A 14,103-nucleotide genomic window follows, 5' to 3' on the forward strand; every position below is an offset into this window, starting at 1 on the left:
GTAGACGATGGCGCGGTTAATACGTTTTCTATTGGTTTACGACGTATCGCCGCGTCATGGTATAATATTACTGAGACTGCGAAAGGAGCAATCTGAAGATTCTAATACACCTACTTAGTTTGCATATGAATTACCGACGATCAAGATAAACCCACGTTTCGTTTGTTTCGTGTAAATGGTAAAAGAGTAGTAGCACTCACCGTGTGGCACCCATCCGTGGTGGCACCTGTCGCAGTAGCGGATATGTCGCTTCCCTGGAGTGAACGAATCGCAGGAGCATCCATTGATAGTACATTTGATAGACTGAAATCAGGAAAGAGCAATGATTAACATAATCAAATAAAAAAATTAAAATTGATTAAAATAATCAAACTTAGTGAAAGGAGCTTGAGAAATGAAATCAAAAAGACTCGATTACGTTTTCTAAAATTACAATCACGATGGTTGAACACAAATTGTAGAAGAGACCAAGCCTGTAACAGCGAAGCATCGTTCGAGCACTCCAGTCGTTCGTTAGGGCGGGTAAAAAGGCGGAAAAGAGAAAAATAGATACGAAACATCGTTGTAAGGGCGCGTACGGTACGGTAAAGAGGAGATAGAATTTTATTCGTCGACTTTTCAGCCGGCAGGAAATATCCCGGACAGTTTGGCGCGGATTAAAGGATCGTTGCCACGGGCGAGCAGGAAAAAAGGGGGTGTGGTATTTTGAGTGACCGTTTGGCATAACGCCACCCCAGAGGAAGCTCGTAAGAGACGGGGCTTCGTCGGATTTTAAGGAACCGTGAATATTTTCCGCCCTTCGGCACGAAATTAACCCCTTGGGAGCCACCATCCAATCCTGCCCCGCGGCTGAAAGGAAGGCGAACCTCCTGGATCGGGTATTACTTTATGTACGCAGCAGGAAAGTTTATTTTCCGCCGTCGCGAGTTACCTGCAGCTACTGCCGTTGCAGTCGAAGCGATAGAGGGACAGAGAGAAAAAGGAAGGCAGAAGAAGGGAAAAAGAAACGTTAATTCCTGCTGCTCTCTTCCATCTTTCATGCGTTTGAAAGTTTCCCCGAGAACCGACACGGATCTGCACTAAGGCGAACTTTGGATCCTTACTAAACGGACGCCCTTTTGCCTCGTCGAACGTCATTTTCATCATAGTTCCGGCTCGTTGCAGCTACGTGAAATCCCTGGCGAAGTTGCAACGGATGAGGAACCGGGAAAACGCATTTAGCGGCGCAGAAACTTTGATGTTAATTTTTTCTACTAGGTTTTCAGCACGCTATAAAAATTATAGGAAGAAGAATTCCAGATAACCAACGTCGTAACTGTCACGCGGAGCGTTAAACCAAAGAAACCATAATCCCATCAGAGGCGTACCCACCCTGCCGAACCTCCAACGAATCGTCACTCCCCATTTAAGGGGTTAACGCAATCTTCCTTACCCTTGGCTGACGAGAAAGGGGTCCATTTACCTATACACGAGTCGTTTCACCAAAGAAGAACGAAAGGGAAGACGACGTTGCGTACAAGTTCCCCGTTGTCGTGGTGTTATGACGTTATAGCGTTACGACGGCGTGTGCCGCTAATATAAAGACAAATGAAGCGACAAGCGCGCAGCCATCGTCGGCCATGTGTCTTTATCCAGACAGCGTCCCGTGGCTTCGCGGGAAATCTTCTGTCGTTGGGAAACGAAGCGAGGTCGACCAGGCTGGCTGACAAAATTTCATAGCCGGCAAATTTTATTAGCTTCGCAGCGGGTTATTTATTCGGAACGAGCGACAGATTATATGGCGATGTTAGCGGTCGCCCGTGCCACGCGGAAGGGGAGCTCGTGAAACAAAGTCCCTGCCACGCTTTTTATATCCGAGCCGGTGACGCCATGGAATTAGCTTTTCGAGTTAATCTAACTCGCTTTGGAATTTAAATGGGCTTTAAATATGTGTTCATGCATACGCGCGTGGACTTTTGTAGTTAGTTTTTTATGGCAAGACCAAGATGGGGAATATCGTACCCTGTAAATGATGCGATGTTACGATGTGGTTTGCAGGTTTGTCGAGGCACAGTGTATACAACGTGGTTTTCTCGCAAGGACACCAATTTCCGGTTATCGTCGACATTTTTCATGCATACTTTTTATATTCGCGCATCATTTTTTCCCGCTGTCATCGCGTATAAAAGACAACACAGTTTTTACGAGCCACGAGATATTTATCGCAGCTATCTCTTTACCATCGAGCTGTCAGCTTATCATTTCGTTCCTCCGCTTGATTTTAACGACACTCCTCTTTTAAGAACATCACGAACAGCTGTACATTTCTCGATTAGGTCGGTAACGATCGGATTTTCGTCACATGCAACGAAACCAACGCGAAAGAAGCGTCTAGATTTTGGGACGATCGACCCCCGGAGCGTTTTGTCTCTCGACAACGAAATCCAACATGCTCACCGGGGCCAGAATTGTAATCCAAGCAGGGAACAAGCGTACACCAGCTAGTTGCAACGATGGCCATTACAACATATCAACGAACGATAATTAATTGCGCGGATATGGATTACACGAATTACGCGAACGTATATTTCCAATCAATATTGCCAGCGATACAGCGTGGCAGCGATGATGATTAACATTATAATCGGAACGGACCACCGGCACAGTCCCACACAATGCAGCCGCGTATTGTTAAATATAACAGAGCCGTGGATACGTGGCTCGGCTATCGTTTGGAATTCGTTAACGAGCGGAATGGAATTACGTCAGTGATGCGTCGATAGCTGACTGTGAGAGCATTTGTCACAGTGAAACGCGGAGCTATCCGTGCGAGCCGACTGTACGAGAAGAATAACGTTACCATTGTATTTTCATGCTGTTGATATTTTTCCCTGTGATTGATTGAAAGATTTTAATTTCCCATTGAATCGTATGAAATATTCGATGAAATCTGCTGGTATGGCTTTGCTTTGTATTATTTTCAATACGAAGGTTCGTTGAAGTTGCTTTATAATGCTTAGGTGACACTACGAAGAAATATCGTATATCTTTTCGTATCTTATGGTATATCGTCGATTCTTTTTTTTTCCTCGCAATTTTCCCAATAGAACAATGTCTCAAAGAGCTACTATCGGCGCTTCACACTCGAAGCGTTCCAGCTCGCAAACACTCATCGAGGGTAGCTAACTCGGAATCGACTCAATGGCCACTCTCCGCGTCGATACATCCCAATTTCCCACTCTTTCGGATCAAATCCTTTCGCCGGACGAAACAACAAGTCCAGACACGGTTTATTTTTCAGCAGCGAAACCGAATCGGATACTTTACCTTGAAGGCAAACGCACTCGTGGCTGATCTGGCTAAAATTCAGCGGAACTCTTCGGCTGGAATTGCAGTCGATTTCGGCCCGTTGATCCCAAAGAGATAGAGAGATGCGAACAGAGAGATAGGTGGAGGCACGAAAGTACGAAAACTCGACAGCACTCGAGGACGATGACGTGGGATGCGATATGCCGGTTTGCATCGCGGCCAAATCTCTCGGCAGATGTGTAGTAGGTTCGTGTTTAATGAACGGGGCTAATCTCCCCATTCGAAATGCAACGCTAACAGCGAACGCGAGGTGGCCACGCAGCAGCAACCGGGCAACTCGTTCATCGTTGCAAATTAATTTGACCAGAGCGCGAATTAAACCTCAAGTATAAAGCTGGCGAGCGGCCGCGTCGACGATGCAACCCCATTAATGAGTTCGAGGATTTAAGCTGGGTCTATGCGTTTCGCTGATCCGATCCATCGCTCCCTTCTGCGCCACGCCGCGCCCAAACGCGTGTCCAAACTTTTACCCCACGCGAGCGTCCACTCTCGCGTTTGTACGATTACGTACGGTTCGTATTCTATTTATGCGATTGTCACCGGTGATGAAAATTTTCGACTAAATCAGCGACTGGAAAGGTGGACTATCGTTAATTGATTTATAGCGAAAAAGAAGCAAGCAAAGAAGAAAGAAACTTGGACCGCGTGCCCCTTTACGCGCGACACGTGCACGCGCGATTTAAACGTTGTGGCAGCGATACGACGCAATTGGCATCCCCTCGATCAGAATGCGGCACGCGTGTCGATGTCAGGGGGTAAACGCGGTGGAATAGAAAAAGGAAAAAGCGGAATTTCCAACGGCCGTACTTTATCCCGGCACGCTTCACGTGTGTGGCGGAATAATGAAATGCTAACAGCCTGGGCTGCGTTTAGCATATTGTCGCGGCCACAATGGCAATTTGCGTGATATATCTAGCCGTTTTCTCGGGACGCGTTCAAATGTAGCGGAATTAACTGGCCCTCCGAGCCACCACCGAACAGGCGTATATTCCGACGTGAAGCTGGCGTCTGCCGAAATTCCAATAATTCTCAGAAATTTTTCTCTTTTTTCCTTGTTTTTTTTTTTATCAGTGAACGACAAAATCTCAAGGAGAAAGATGATAAATACGTAGACGGCAAGTTAACGCGTTTGTCTGAAACAATGCTACAAAGAAAATATCGCCAACTAAGGTAACTTATTCGAGATAGTAATTCATCAAAGACGAAGGAGCACGTAGCGGTCCGATTAGTTCTTTCTGCGAGAGCAAAGATTATACTTGGCGTCGCGGAACAAAGGGATAGAGAAGGGAATATGGAAGGGTGAGAGGGTCCTGCGTGGACGATAAATATCGCGGCCGGCGACGACAAAATATCGCGAAATAAGAAAGGATCTCCGGCGGGGTTGACAGACGGCACCCCGAGGAGCACTAAGTCACGGCCTATGCTAACTTTCTGCTCTGACCGCCCTCTCTCTATTTCCGACCGATGAAATAATATCGCCCCGATTGCCAGCCTTGATCCATGTAGCGTGAAACGTCCAGACGTTTGCCGAGGGATTCTTCGAGTGCAAGTCGCCCGCGATAATCGCCAAGGGAGATGTATCGCGTTTGCTGCCTCGCAATCCTGTTTCCTCCGAGGACACGTGGTTTATCGTGAAACAGTTTTGGCATCGTTTCGAAGATCGCTTGTCTGGAAGATTTTCCAGGGCTGGAATAGCTTATCGAGACAAATGCGTGGAAAAGATGACGGGTTTGATGTAATGCGCGACTTTGTCCGCCAAACGGACCTGTAAGACTTCACACTATAGTCGAGGAACAAGTTTAATTTTAGATTTAATCTACTTGGCTCTATTGTAACCGTAAAAAGATAGTTGCGCTTTTTAAGGGCGTGTCAAAGGTGTGTTTCAGAAAACTAAATAGCAAATTCCAATGAATCAGCGCCACTCAAGTTATTAGATTCGATTCATTTAGTCATTCTATGGAGGAAATTGAACAATATCGATTAACACCTGTGATCTTTACAATTATACCGGACTATAATCTCAGCTTGCGCGATTAAATGGTAGATCTCGATCAAAGAACAGCATGCGAAACGCAATGACCATTAAATTACTTTCACGTTAGTGCTACTATTACTGTAAGAAGAGAAATAGAAAATACAAATTCTGATGGGAATGAAACTGATTATGAATGCAAGATCATCTAAAAGAAAGTATCGGTTTAAAGTTTCTATTAGAAGGCGCTAATAGGTAAAGAAAATGGTACTGTCGATATCCGCGGAAAGTGGCATCCAGGCTGACTATCGTGAGCCTCGGTCATTTAGAAACGTGACAAAAACCATCGCGTCGACGGGAAACGGTTCTCTCTAACGACGGTAAGCAGGGAAAAAATGCCGGATTTCGCCTGATTTTCTCTTTGTTTCCGCACGCACAGACAGGTAGCGGTAAGGCGGGCAGAGTTTTTTAAATCTCATTATTACAGCTGCCGGGCAACGCGAAAAATAAGCAGCGCTCACGACGGCGCTGGAGAACTTAATCCGACGGATTTAGCCGTGGAACGATTGCGCGTGCATGTAGCTTCAGCATCCCTATCTTTTTTCCTTTAATGCGATAACAGAGAACAATAACGCGCGGAGATTAGCATCCCCCAGCCGGAAACGCCCTCTGGAAATTAACAAGTTTCCCAATTTCGTAGATCTCCGATGCTCTTTCCATTCGCTGATGTAACGTGAAAATACTTTTCGTCCGAAACTTCGTAACTTCTACTTCGCCTTTCACGTCCAAATCGATACCATACGAGTATCATAGAAGTTGTATCGCGCCGATTCCCATCCAAAATGTTCGTAGTGAATATGCTGTGCCTTGTACCAGATATAACGCGAAAATTCATCGAACAGCTGATCTACAACACTACAGAGCTCCAAATCGGAGCACAACTCACTCGGATCGAACGTGCCAGGCTACGGGCGCAATTTGGCAGAGAAATACCATAATAATAACGATGATCGTCGTCGTGTTCGTCGCCGTTGTAACGCGATATATCGAAGGAAACGGTCGAGGAGAGATACGGGATTGCAGCACAGCTGCCCGCGGCAAGGATCGTTGCGAAGATCTCAGGGCCCATCTTCCCCCGACGAAGGCGGCCAAAAAAATGACTAGACGTTTTAATAGAGCGAGTTTTCATCTATCGTCCCTATTCATCGGCAATTTCCGATTGCGTCGCCGTCCCCGGGGGAGATCGATCGCCATTGTCTCGGGCCGAGCCGCGCCGCCTCCGCTACGCTCCGACTTTTCATCCCGGCGGCCACACCTTGCGCCGCGCCACCCGATTCTCCATCCGTATCGTTCCACGAAAGTCAAGCATAATGCCGTAATGGACGATGGACAGGAAACGCTGCCGTTACACGCGACACGTGACACTTCATACTTGCAATGGCTTGTCGACGATGAACTTTCAGGGAAACGACGATAGGAATTTGCGAATATGCCGAAGAATATCGCAAAATCTTCAAATGCAACGTTCCAAAGGGCATTTAACGTTTATTTCTTTGTAACCGTTCGATTGAAAAGCGGGAAATTTATTTTTATAATATTTCATCGATTACGAGGCATGTGACTGGAAATATTTTCACACAATCGTTCAATTTCTGTGTATCGCATTTTCTGATCAACACCGAATTCTTGATACCTGAACTATCGATATTCGATTAGAACAGACCGTACGTTTCGTGCGAGAACCGATTTTTTATAAAAAGAGCAATTTCGAACGATATAATACACCTATCTCAAAATTTCGTTCCGCGCCATTGCCAATTTCTGCCTTTCCGCCGGTTCATTACCATAATTGTCATCACCTCGAGAAACTTTACGCGATGGTAGTTCGCAGTTCGTCAATTTCAGCAAGTAGCACTCGAGTCGGTTCGTCGAGGCCGTGCTGCCTGATGGCTCCCTGGCACGGGACGTCCTTTCCTGGTAAAACGTGCTTACCGTCTCGCGACCGGATCGTGACTTCGAACCTTTCGATCGGCTACGCCCTTCTAAGGCGATTAGATACTGGCCAATATCGTGGATGACGATTACACGCGTTGACGTGACGAGGAAAATTTGAAAAATCCGATAACACGAAGACATTTCCTTGTTAGTTTCAGAATGGGCACCGTGAACCATACTTTGACGCCAGAGATTGTCATTCAGAGACCGTTAGATATGTGGCGGCACTCGGCCACGGAACTTTCCAAAGGCTTCACGACACAAAGCGCTATACCTTCAAAGCGTAAGGTCGACATGCCTAATGTACCATCGATATACGGTTCTTTCGCCGAATATTCGGAAGATTGCATACGCGGCAACTGTCGCGGATATCTAATAAACGCGTACGTAGTGGAGATATCGAGGGGCAACAAAGAACAGAATCCGTTTGGTTTCGAACAAAAGATTCATTCTGCTCCGAGCTACGAAGTGCGAAAGGTTTAGCGTCATGGCGAAGCTTATTAACCCCTTAAACAACAACTGCGGGCATAGCCCGTGGTACGATGATCGGGCCAAACGTAAATATTACGGGCATTATCCGTAACAGATGGTCGAATCAAACGTAAATATTACGGGCATAGCCCGTAGTAGGTGATCAGACCAAACGTAAATTCTCGAACGTAAATTGTAAGGGGTCAACTCTTGATTGTTAATCGTTGATAGTTAATCGTTAATTGTTAATTGCTGTTGATAGTTAATCGTTAATTGTTAATTGCTGATCGTAAGTTGTTGACTGTTGATTGTTAATAGTTTAATAAACCTTTTTTGGTTGAACATCAAGAGTATTTCTTACGGGCACCTTCACTATCAACCACCTCAGATATTACAAAGTGCATATTGCTAAGCATGGGAATACGATAAATCAACGATCCAACGTAACACGTGTGGACAACAATCCCGAACAAAGGAGTTGCATTAGGTTTAAGCGGCGAGGAGAAAGGCCCGCGATCGAAAGGAACACGTGTCAGCGGTGGCAAATAAATAATAAGCTGGGTCGATTATGGAATTCCATCGCGCGGCTGGTGCGAACGACTCGTGTCCACGGAATTCCCGCGGTTCGAGCAAGGACTCGGTATTGAAAGGTCGTCGATAAATTGTGTTAAGCTACGCGAGAATATCGATAAGCGAATTGCCGAAGCGGAAACGTTGACTTGGAACGGATCTCCGTCCTGGTTGGTCTCTTAGGTAAGTTTCTTAACAAAGAAATGTTCTAATCTTGCGGAGGAAGCGCGAGGAAAGAGACAAAGGAGAATCCAACTGCAAATTTGTCTTGCCATAACTTCGTCAAGAGCTTCGTCTGAGATTTTTCCACAAACTTCTAACCACGTTATTTATTACACTTGAAATCTTAACTACCGACATCAGCTACGCTCTAAGATTTTCCTCGAGTCAGATCGTATCTTCGGACAGTCGATCGGAGATCTGAGTATCTGGAAACGTGGCTGTTCTCAGGGATTTCGCGACGATTGCGCCAAGGTTCATGGCACGTATTTCGAATAAATCGGAATTTCAAAAGGACATTAAAGCCGCGAAACCTTGTTCACCACGACGACCATATATACTCGACCCCCTTCGTTTCCTGACTTATGAACACGCTGTGGTCTTGAGTTCTCGCGCTGCCTTCGCGCACACAGCCGCAACGCTGTCACGCCGTGCTAAACGAATAATAAACACGTGTACGTCTATGCGTAATAGAAGCGACTGCGTGCATATTGTTCAATTAGAAACAAATCGCTTGTAAAAGTATACGATACCTGGTTTAAAGAATCGGGTTCGAACTGAAATGTTGGAGAATCGGTGATTTGTAAAAATGCCTCTTCGATTTGAAATGTTAACATGTCTAACGAGTAACTACGAGATATTATTGGAGAAACAGCAGGATAGAAGTGGTAGCATTGTAATTATCTCGCAAGTATAGTAATTTCTGTCGCGTATATTGATAGCTTTAAGTTCATTATCGCGCTAGTTTAACTAGATTTCGAATTTAAGTCGATTACATACCAGTTTTCTGTACGGTATAATTCGATGTAATTACCTGGTATGCAATTGATAAATAAGTAATGCAAATAGATACAACTTATTATAAATACATGTAATGAATCATATAATTAATAATACAGATTAAGATACATTAAGCACGATACAAATAACAAATATGTATGCTTAAAAGGTAATCAATTATTCATATTGTAATTGGATTACGATACTTCCACTGGATTATATTTCCAAATAAATTTTCGTCTGTACAAAGTTCCCGCTGCTAAAGTTTTGTCGTCAAATTATACTAAAGATAATTAATTGCAATAATTCAATCGATTAGGTTTTCCACAAAACCAACTAAATTATCGCAACCGTTATCGATAAATCCTCAATAAACTAACGCACGAAACTCACAGTCATAGTAAATTCCTACATCGATCGTTCTTCACTTCATCGAAAAAATGTCACCAACGGTCGAATATCTACGGAAAATCCTACTTTAACGCACATCGCGTGTATTATTTACAATCTACTATCTTTACTTTTACCAAACCTACCAACTCCACTGCCAGACTCAACCCTTGCTGGAGAAAACGCTCGTTGAAATTCCACTTCGAAAAACATGCATCCAAGAACCACACCTCAATTTCTCGTTTATGAGAACGCGAGTGATCAAACAGATCGCGAGAGGAGGTATGCAATGGCGATCGGTGATGGTGATTTTCGCGAGCTGGTGGACCGCGGGGTCGGAGGGTCGGGCGTTTTCGGCCGGGCCCGTGACGGCAACCCCGTTGGGGCCGGTCGATGCTTGATATATCGGCTCGTAAAAAACGCCGGGAATAAAATATCTCCGCGGGATCTCGGGGCGAAGGTCGGCGTCGCCGAAAGGGCCCCTCGCCGCGGCGCACCGCGTTTATGGGTGACCGGGTACACGGACGCGCGGCCCTCGCACACGTACCCATAGGTGCGAACATTGTTAACAAGTCCCGTATTTTATACACCGAAGCAGAAAACAACCGGCCGGCTGCCGGCGAAGGGATCTCTGTGGACCAGGGGTGCTCCGTCACCCTCTTTCCGCGGTTTCACCGTGAATCCTAAATAAGATCAACCTAGGGATTGGTCCAATATTGATTTCATTCGCGTGGCATGTTGTTTACACAACAACTGGAACTTCTATATCTTTGTTTCAGCGCGCGTGTTTCGAAAGGTAACGATTGGTTCGATTTAGGAAGACAAACGTTAATTATAATGTTCCGCAAGGATGAAATTAGCTGTTATCTAAAGGTAGCTTTACAGAGTGACGACACTTTATTTGTAAATTTATGCCAAAGCTTTCTTAGATTATATTTTTACATTCGACTTTCTTAAGAACTACCAATCGGTGCTATTCATATTGTAAAAAATTCACAGCATGTCGGAGGATTTCAATGTTGAAATTCCATAGCCTACGCGCTTCAAATACCAACGAAACTATTTTTCCAAGCAATTCGAAAAGAATTCGATAATACTGCTATCGAGTAACTTACAAATCCAAAGAACCAACTTCGAACCTATTTACCGCAACTTTCGCGATTGAACCTTTAAAATTTACGCCTCGGTTGACAATCTGTTACTTCGAATGTTTTAAACGCCATGGCTAGTTTTTCTTTCTATTCTTATTTACTTCGAATATTTTGTGTACTTTAGTTCCCGTCTGCTTGCAATTTCCAACACGTGCTGCAACGCTTTCGTCGCACCTCGACGGATAGAAAAATTGGACACTGTAATCTTCTGAAACTAGAGGAAGAATATAAAGTGGAATATCGCCGTGGTGGCGATCGACTGGCTAGGCCCGCGGGTAGAAAGCTCGGGACGCGCTTAGAGCACATCCAGGTCGGCGGGCGCATAAATCGCGCGAGCTCGAGCGCAAGCGGTCGCAGCATGGAACGCGGTCCATGTGAATAATTGTAACATAAATAAAAGGTCGATCGCGGCGACGTCCATTAACGCGTGTTAGGGCGACGTTAATCCACTGAAACGCATTTAAATTTCCACGCTTATGTCCGGCCCACGGACAATGTAAATAATTCTTGATCGATCGGATATCGATTACCGGCACAAGAGGACGATCGTGCATTTACATATAGATAGCGCTGTCAATGTAACTTATTACACCAATAACCGACAGATATATCAATTTATCCTCGTTTCGTCTCTTTGTTTCTTCCTCTCCCTCATCCTTTCTATTTCCATTTCTATTCTTTTCTTTTTCTCACGATACCTTTTTCCATACTGATAAAGTGTATCTCCAATGTTGCTGGCCACTGTTGAATTTTACGCTCGAGCAAACATCATCATTTGCATTTCACACTTACACTTATTACTACGCGATTCCTCTTTTGTTTTAAAAAAATTGATTCGTATCAAAGAAGTAGATGTATTTCGTATGTTTCATGATCTTTATGCAGGGATGAGCTATTGGCGTAGCTCAAAGAGATCACGCAAGAGAAGACAGAATGAAATTGAGAACCCTGTTGGTCGGCGACGATATTTTCAAAGGCTGTTGCTCGACCAGCCATAATTCCAAGCATAAACACCGATTTGGCACGAGCACCGTGTCTCAACGCGTTGTGGAACAATGAAAACTGTTTACCGTGATTAACTCCTCGCACGAACGAGAGCGAAAATGCGAGAGCGGCTCGTTGTCGATTCACACGTCACCGATATGCGAACGAAGAAGTTTAAAAAATCGATGACTCATAGCTAAAAGGATTCGTCCGTTTGGGAAAAAAGAAGGTTGGCAGGTGTAGCTTCTTGATGGAAAGTCGTAATATACGTCCGGAATAAAGCAATTTGGTAACATATCGTCTATTCAGTTCGATTTCTGCTAGAGCTGTAATTTTTTACGTATCTTTCTACGCGGATGCAATGTGGAGAAAGGAAAGTGGTTTACTTGGAGTAACGCGTCGTGCCGATCTACGCTAATGACTGGTGCATAAATATACCGTCACCGACAGCAACGTATCGTGAGACCAATGTCCTTCGAACCGTTTTGTTATTTAGGTTGCTGGCGTAACGCGCGAACATTAATTCATTAATTAGTGTCGGTGTACCTTATGCGAATACGAGCGAAGACCGCGATATTACTCGTACGTTTAGTCGTCCGAGTGATTCGTCGTTGTTCGTTCGTTACTAGACTGCGTTACGAGATCTAGCGATTGCTTATCGAATAAAAACAAGATTCGCATGGAAGAAAAATCGTGGTAGATTTTGTGTAACGGAATACAACTTCCTTGCGTTCCTTTTAATTTATCATCGTCGAATGCGATTTATGGCAGAAAAATCGAGATAAAAAACATCGTTGAAGTAGCGTACTCGATTACTCGCTATCGAATACATAAATTACAAAGAACAATCAAGTCGAGCACGCTTGAAACCAACCCCCAACTCTCGCTCGACGTGCGTCGGTACATCGACACCGCGAATCCTCCAGAAACAGCTCGGCTAGTCTTCCGGTATCATCGTTGCATCTCGAAACGCAATTTTACACCGCGCGTAACGATCGTACTCGTTACGTTAGCCGGACCGCTATCATATCGAATGGAACGCCGCAAAGTCAGGCATATCGGTCGGTGCACCGTTATGTATCGAAGAACGGGGAGGAAAAACTCGTCGATCAACGACGAGCCAGATGGGGTGGTTAGAGGAAGACAGGACGACGGGGTTGCTTCGAAAGAAAGAAGAGAAAAGAGAAGGAGAGATGGTTGTCCAGCGAGCCGGAGGCCACGGCACAGGAGGATCCGCGCCACTTACCGTCGATTCGCTTTATTTTACCGAGGCGCTTCCTGATATTCCCCGCACGTGGTGCTCGGTCAGGAGGTTAGGTTAAGGAGCAGCGGAGGCACTCGTTGGTCCCCTCCTTCCGCCGGTGGCTCCAGGGGATGGATGGAAAAGGGTTTCACCGACGACGGGGCAAACGAGTTCGGTTCTGTTCGGTCTACTCGGGACGGGGTGGCGGTGGAAGAAGCGGAGGAGGAGGTGGGAAAGGTGGAGGCGGAGGATGGGGTGACGATGGCAGAAAGTAGGAGGACGACGAGAAGCGAGAGAGGAGTGGACGGCTGGCTGGAGAAGAGGTTAAAAGAGGGAAAGAGGATAGAGTGGGTCGGAAGGGGATCGCCGCTGCCTCCTGCACGCTGGCCCTCGGGGGCGGCGTATTGATCCGGAGGCGGCGGCGGTCATCCGGCCGCTAATTAAATGCCAATCGCCAACCTCATCCCCGTCAACTTCCCCTGCCACTGTCTCACCCCACTCTCGGCTCCTTTATCCACCAGCAGCACCCCGCCCTCAAACTACACTCGATTCACCCTCTACTTGTTCGATGCTGGTCTCCTGCGGACCCGTCCCTTTTCAACCCGTCCACCACCGCCATATCCTGTCCGATATCGCCATATCCCGAACCCAACTCCCACGGTCCTCGCGACCACGCAGACTATCAGCTTTCGCGATATTTTACCGCGATACCTGCATTACTTTTATCGTGTCGACCGCGATAATTCGATGATTAGATGCGTAAGGATATTCTTGCCGAATGCGAGATCGTTGGGAATACTGCACATTCGTTAAGACGATGACCGAACCGAACAGTGTTTCAGTTGATATTCCAGACACACTGTTTCAGACACTTACAGACGAAGAAAAAGCTAGAAAAGCAAGATTGCCACTAGGTACAAGCTTTTCGTCTCCTCGTGATTTACTCGCGCAATTCTCGCGCAGCCGGCGACGAGGTAAAC

The 14,103-nt window shown here is 45.7% G+C and overlaps 1 protein-coding gene across 2 annotated transcripts in view; it reads right to left on the reverse strand.

Annotated features, from left to right (window-relative positions):
* The window catches only part of LOC126915242 (zinc finger protein basonuclin-2-like), a 262,874-nt gene that overhangs the window by 174,513 nt on the left and 74,258 nt on the right, over positions 1-14,103 (reverse strand). For both annotated transcript variants that reach the window (XM_050719711.1, XM_050719712.1), the window contains exon 3: positions 201-303. In XM_050719711.1, the coding sequence (XP_050575668.1) occupies positions 201-303 (103 nt within the window). The remainder of the gene's footprint in view (positions 1-200; positions 304-14,103) is intronic.

Source organism: Bombus affinis, chromosome 4 (genome assembly GCF_024516045.1).
Source record: "Bombus affinis isolate iyBomAffi1 chromosome 4, iyBomAffi1.2, whole genome shotgun sequence".
Taxonomy (NCBI): Eukaryota; Metazoa; Arthropoda; class Insecta; order Hymenoptera; family Apidae; genus Bombus; species Bombus affinis.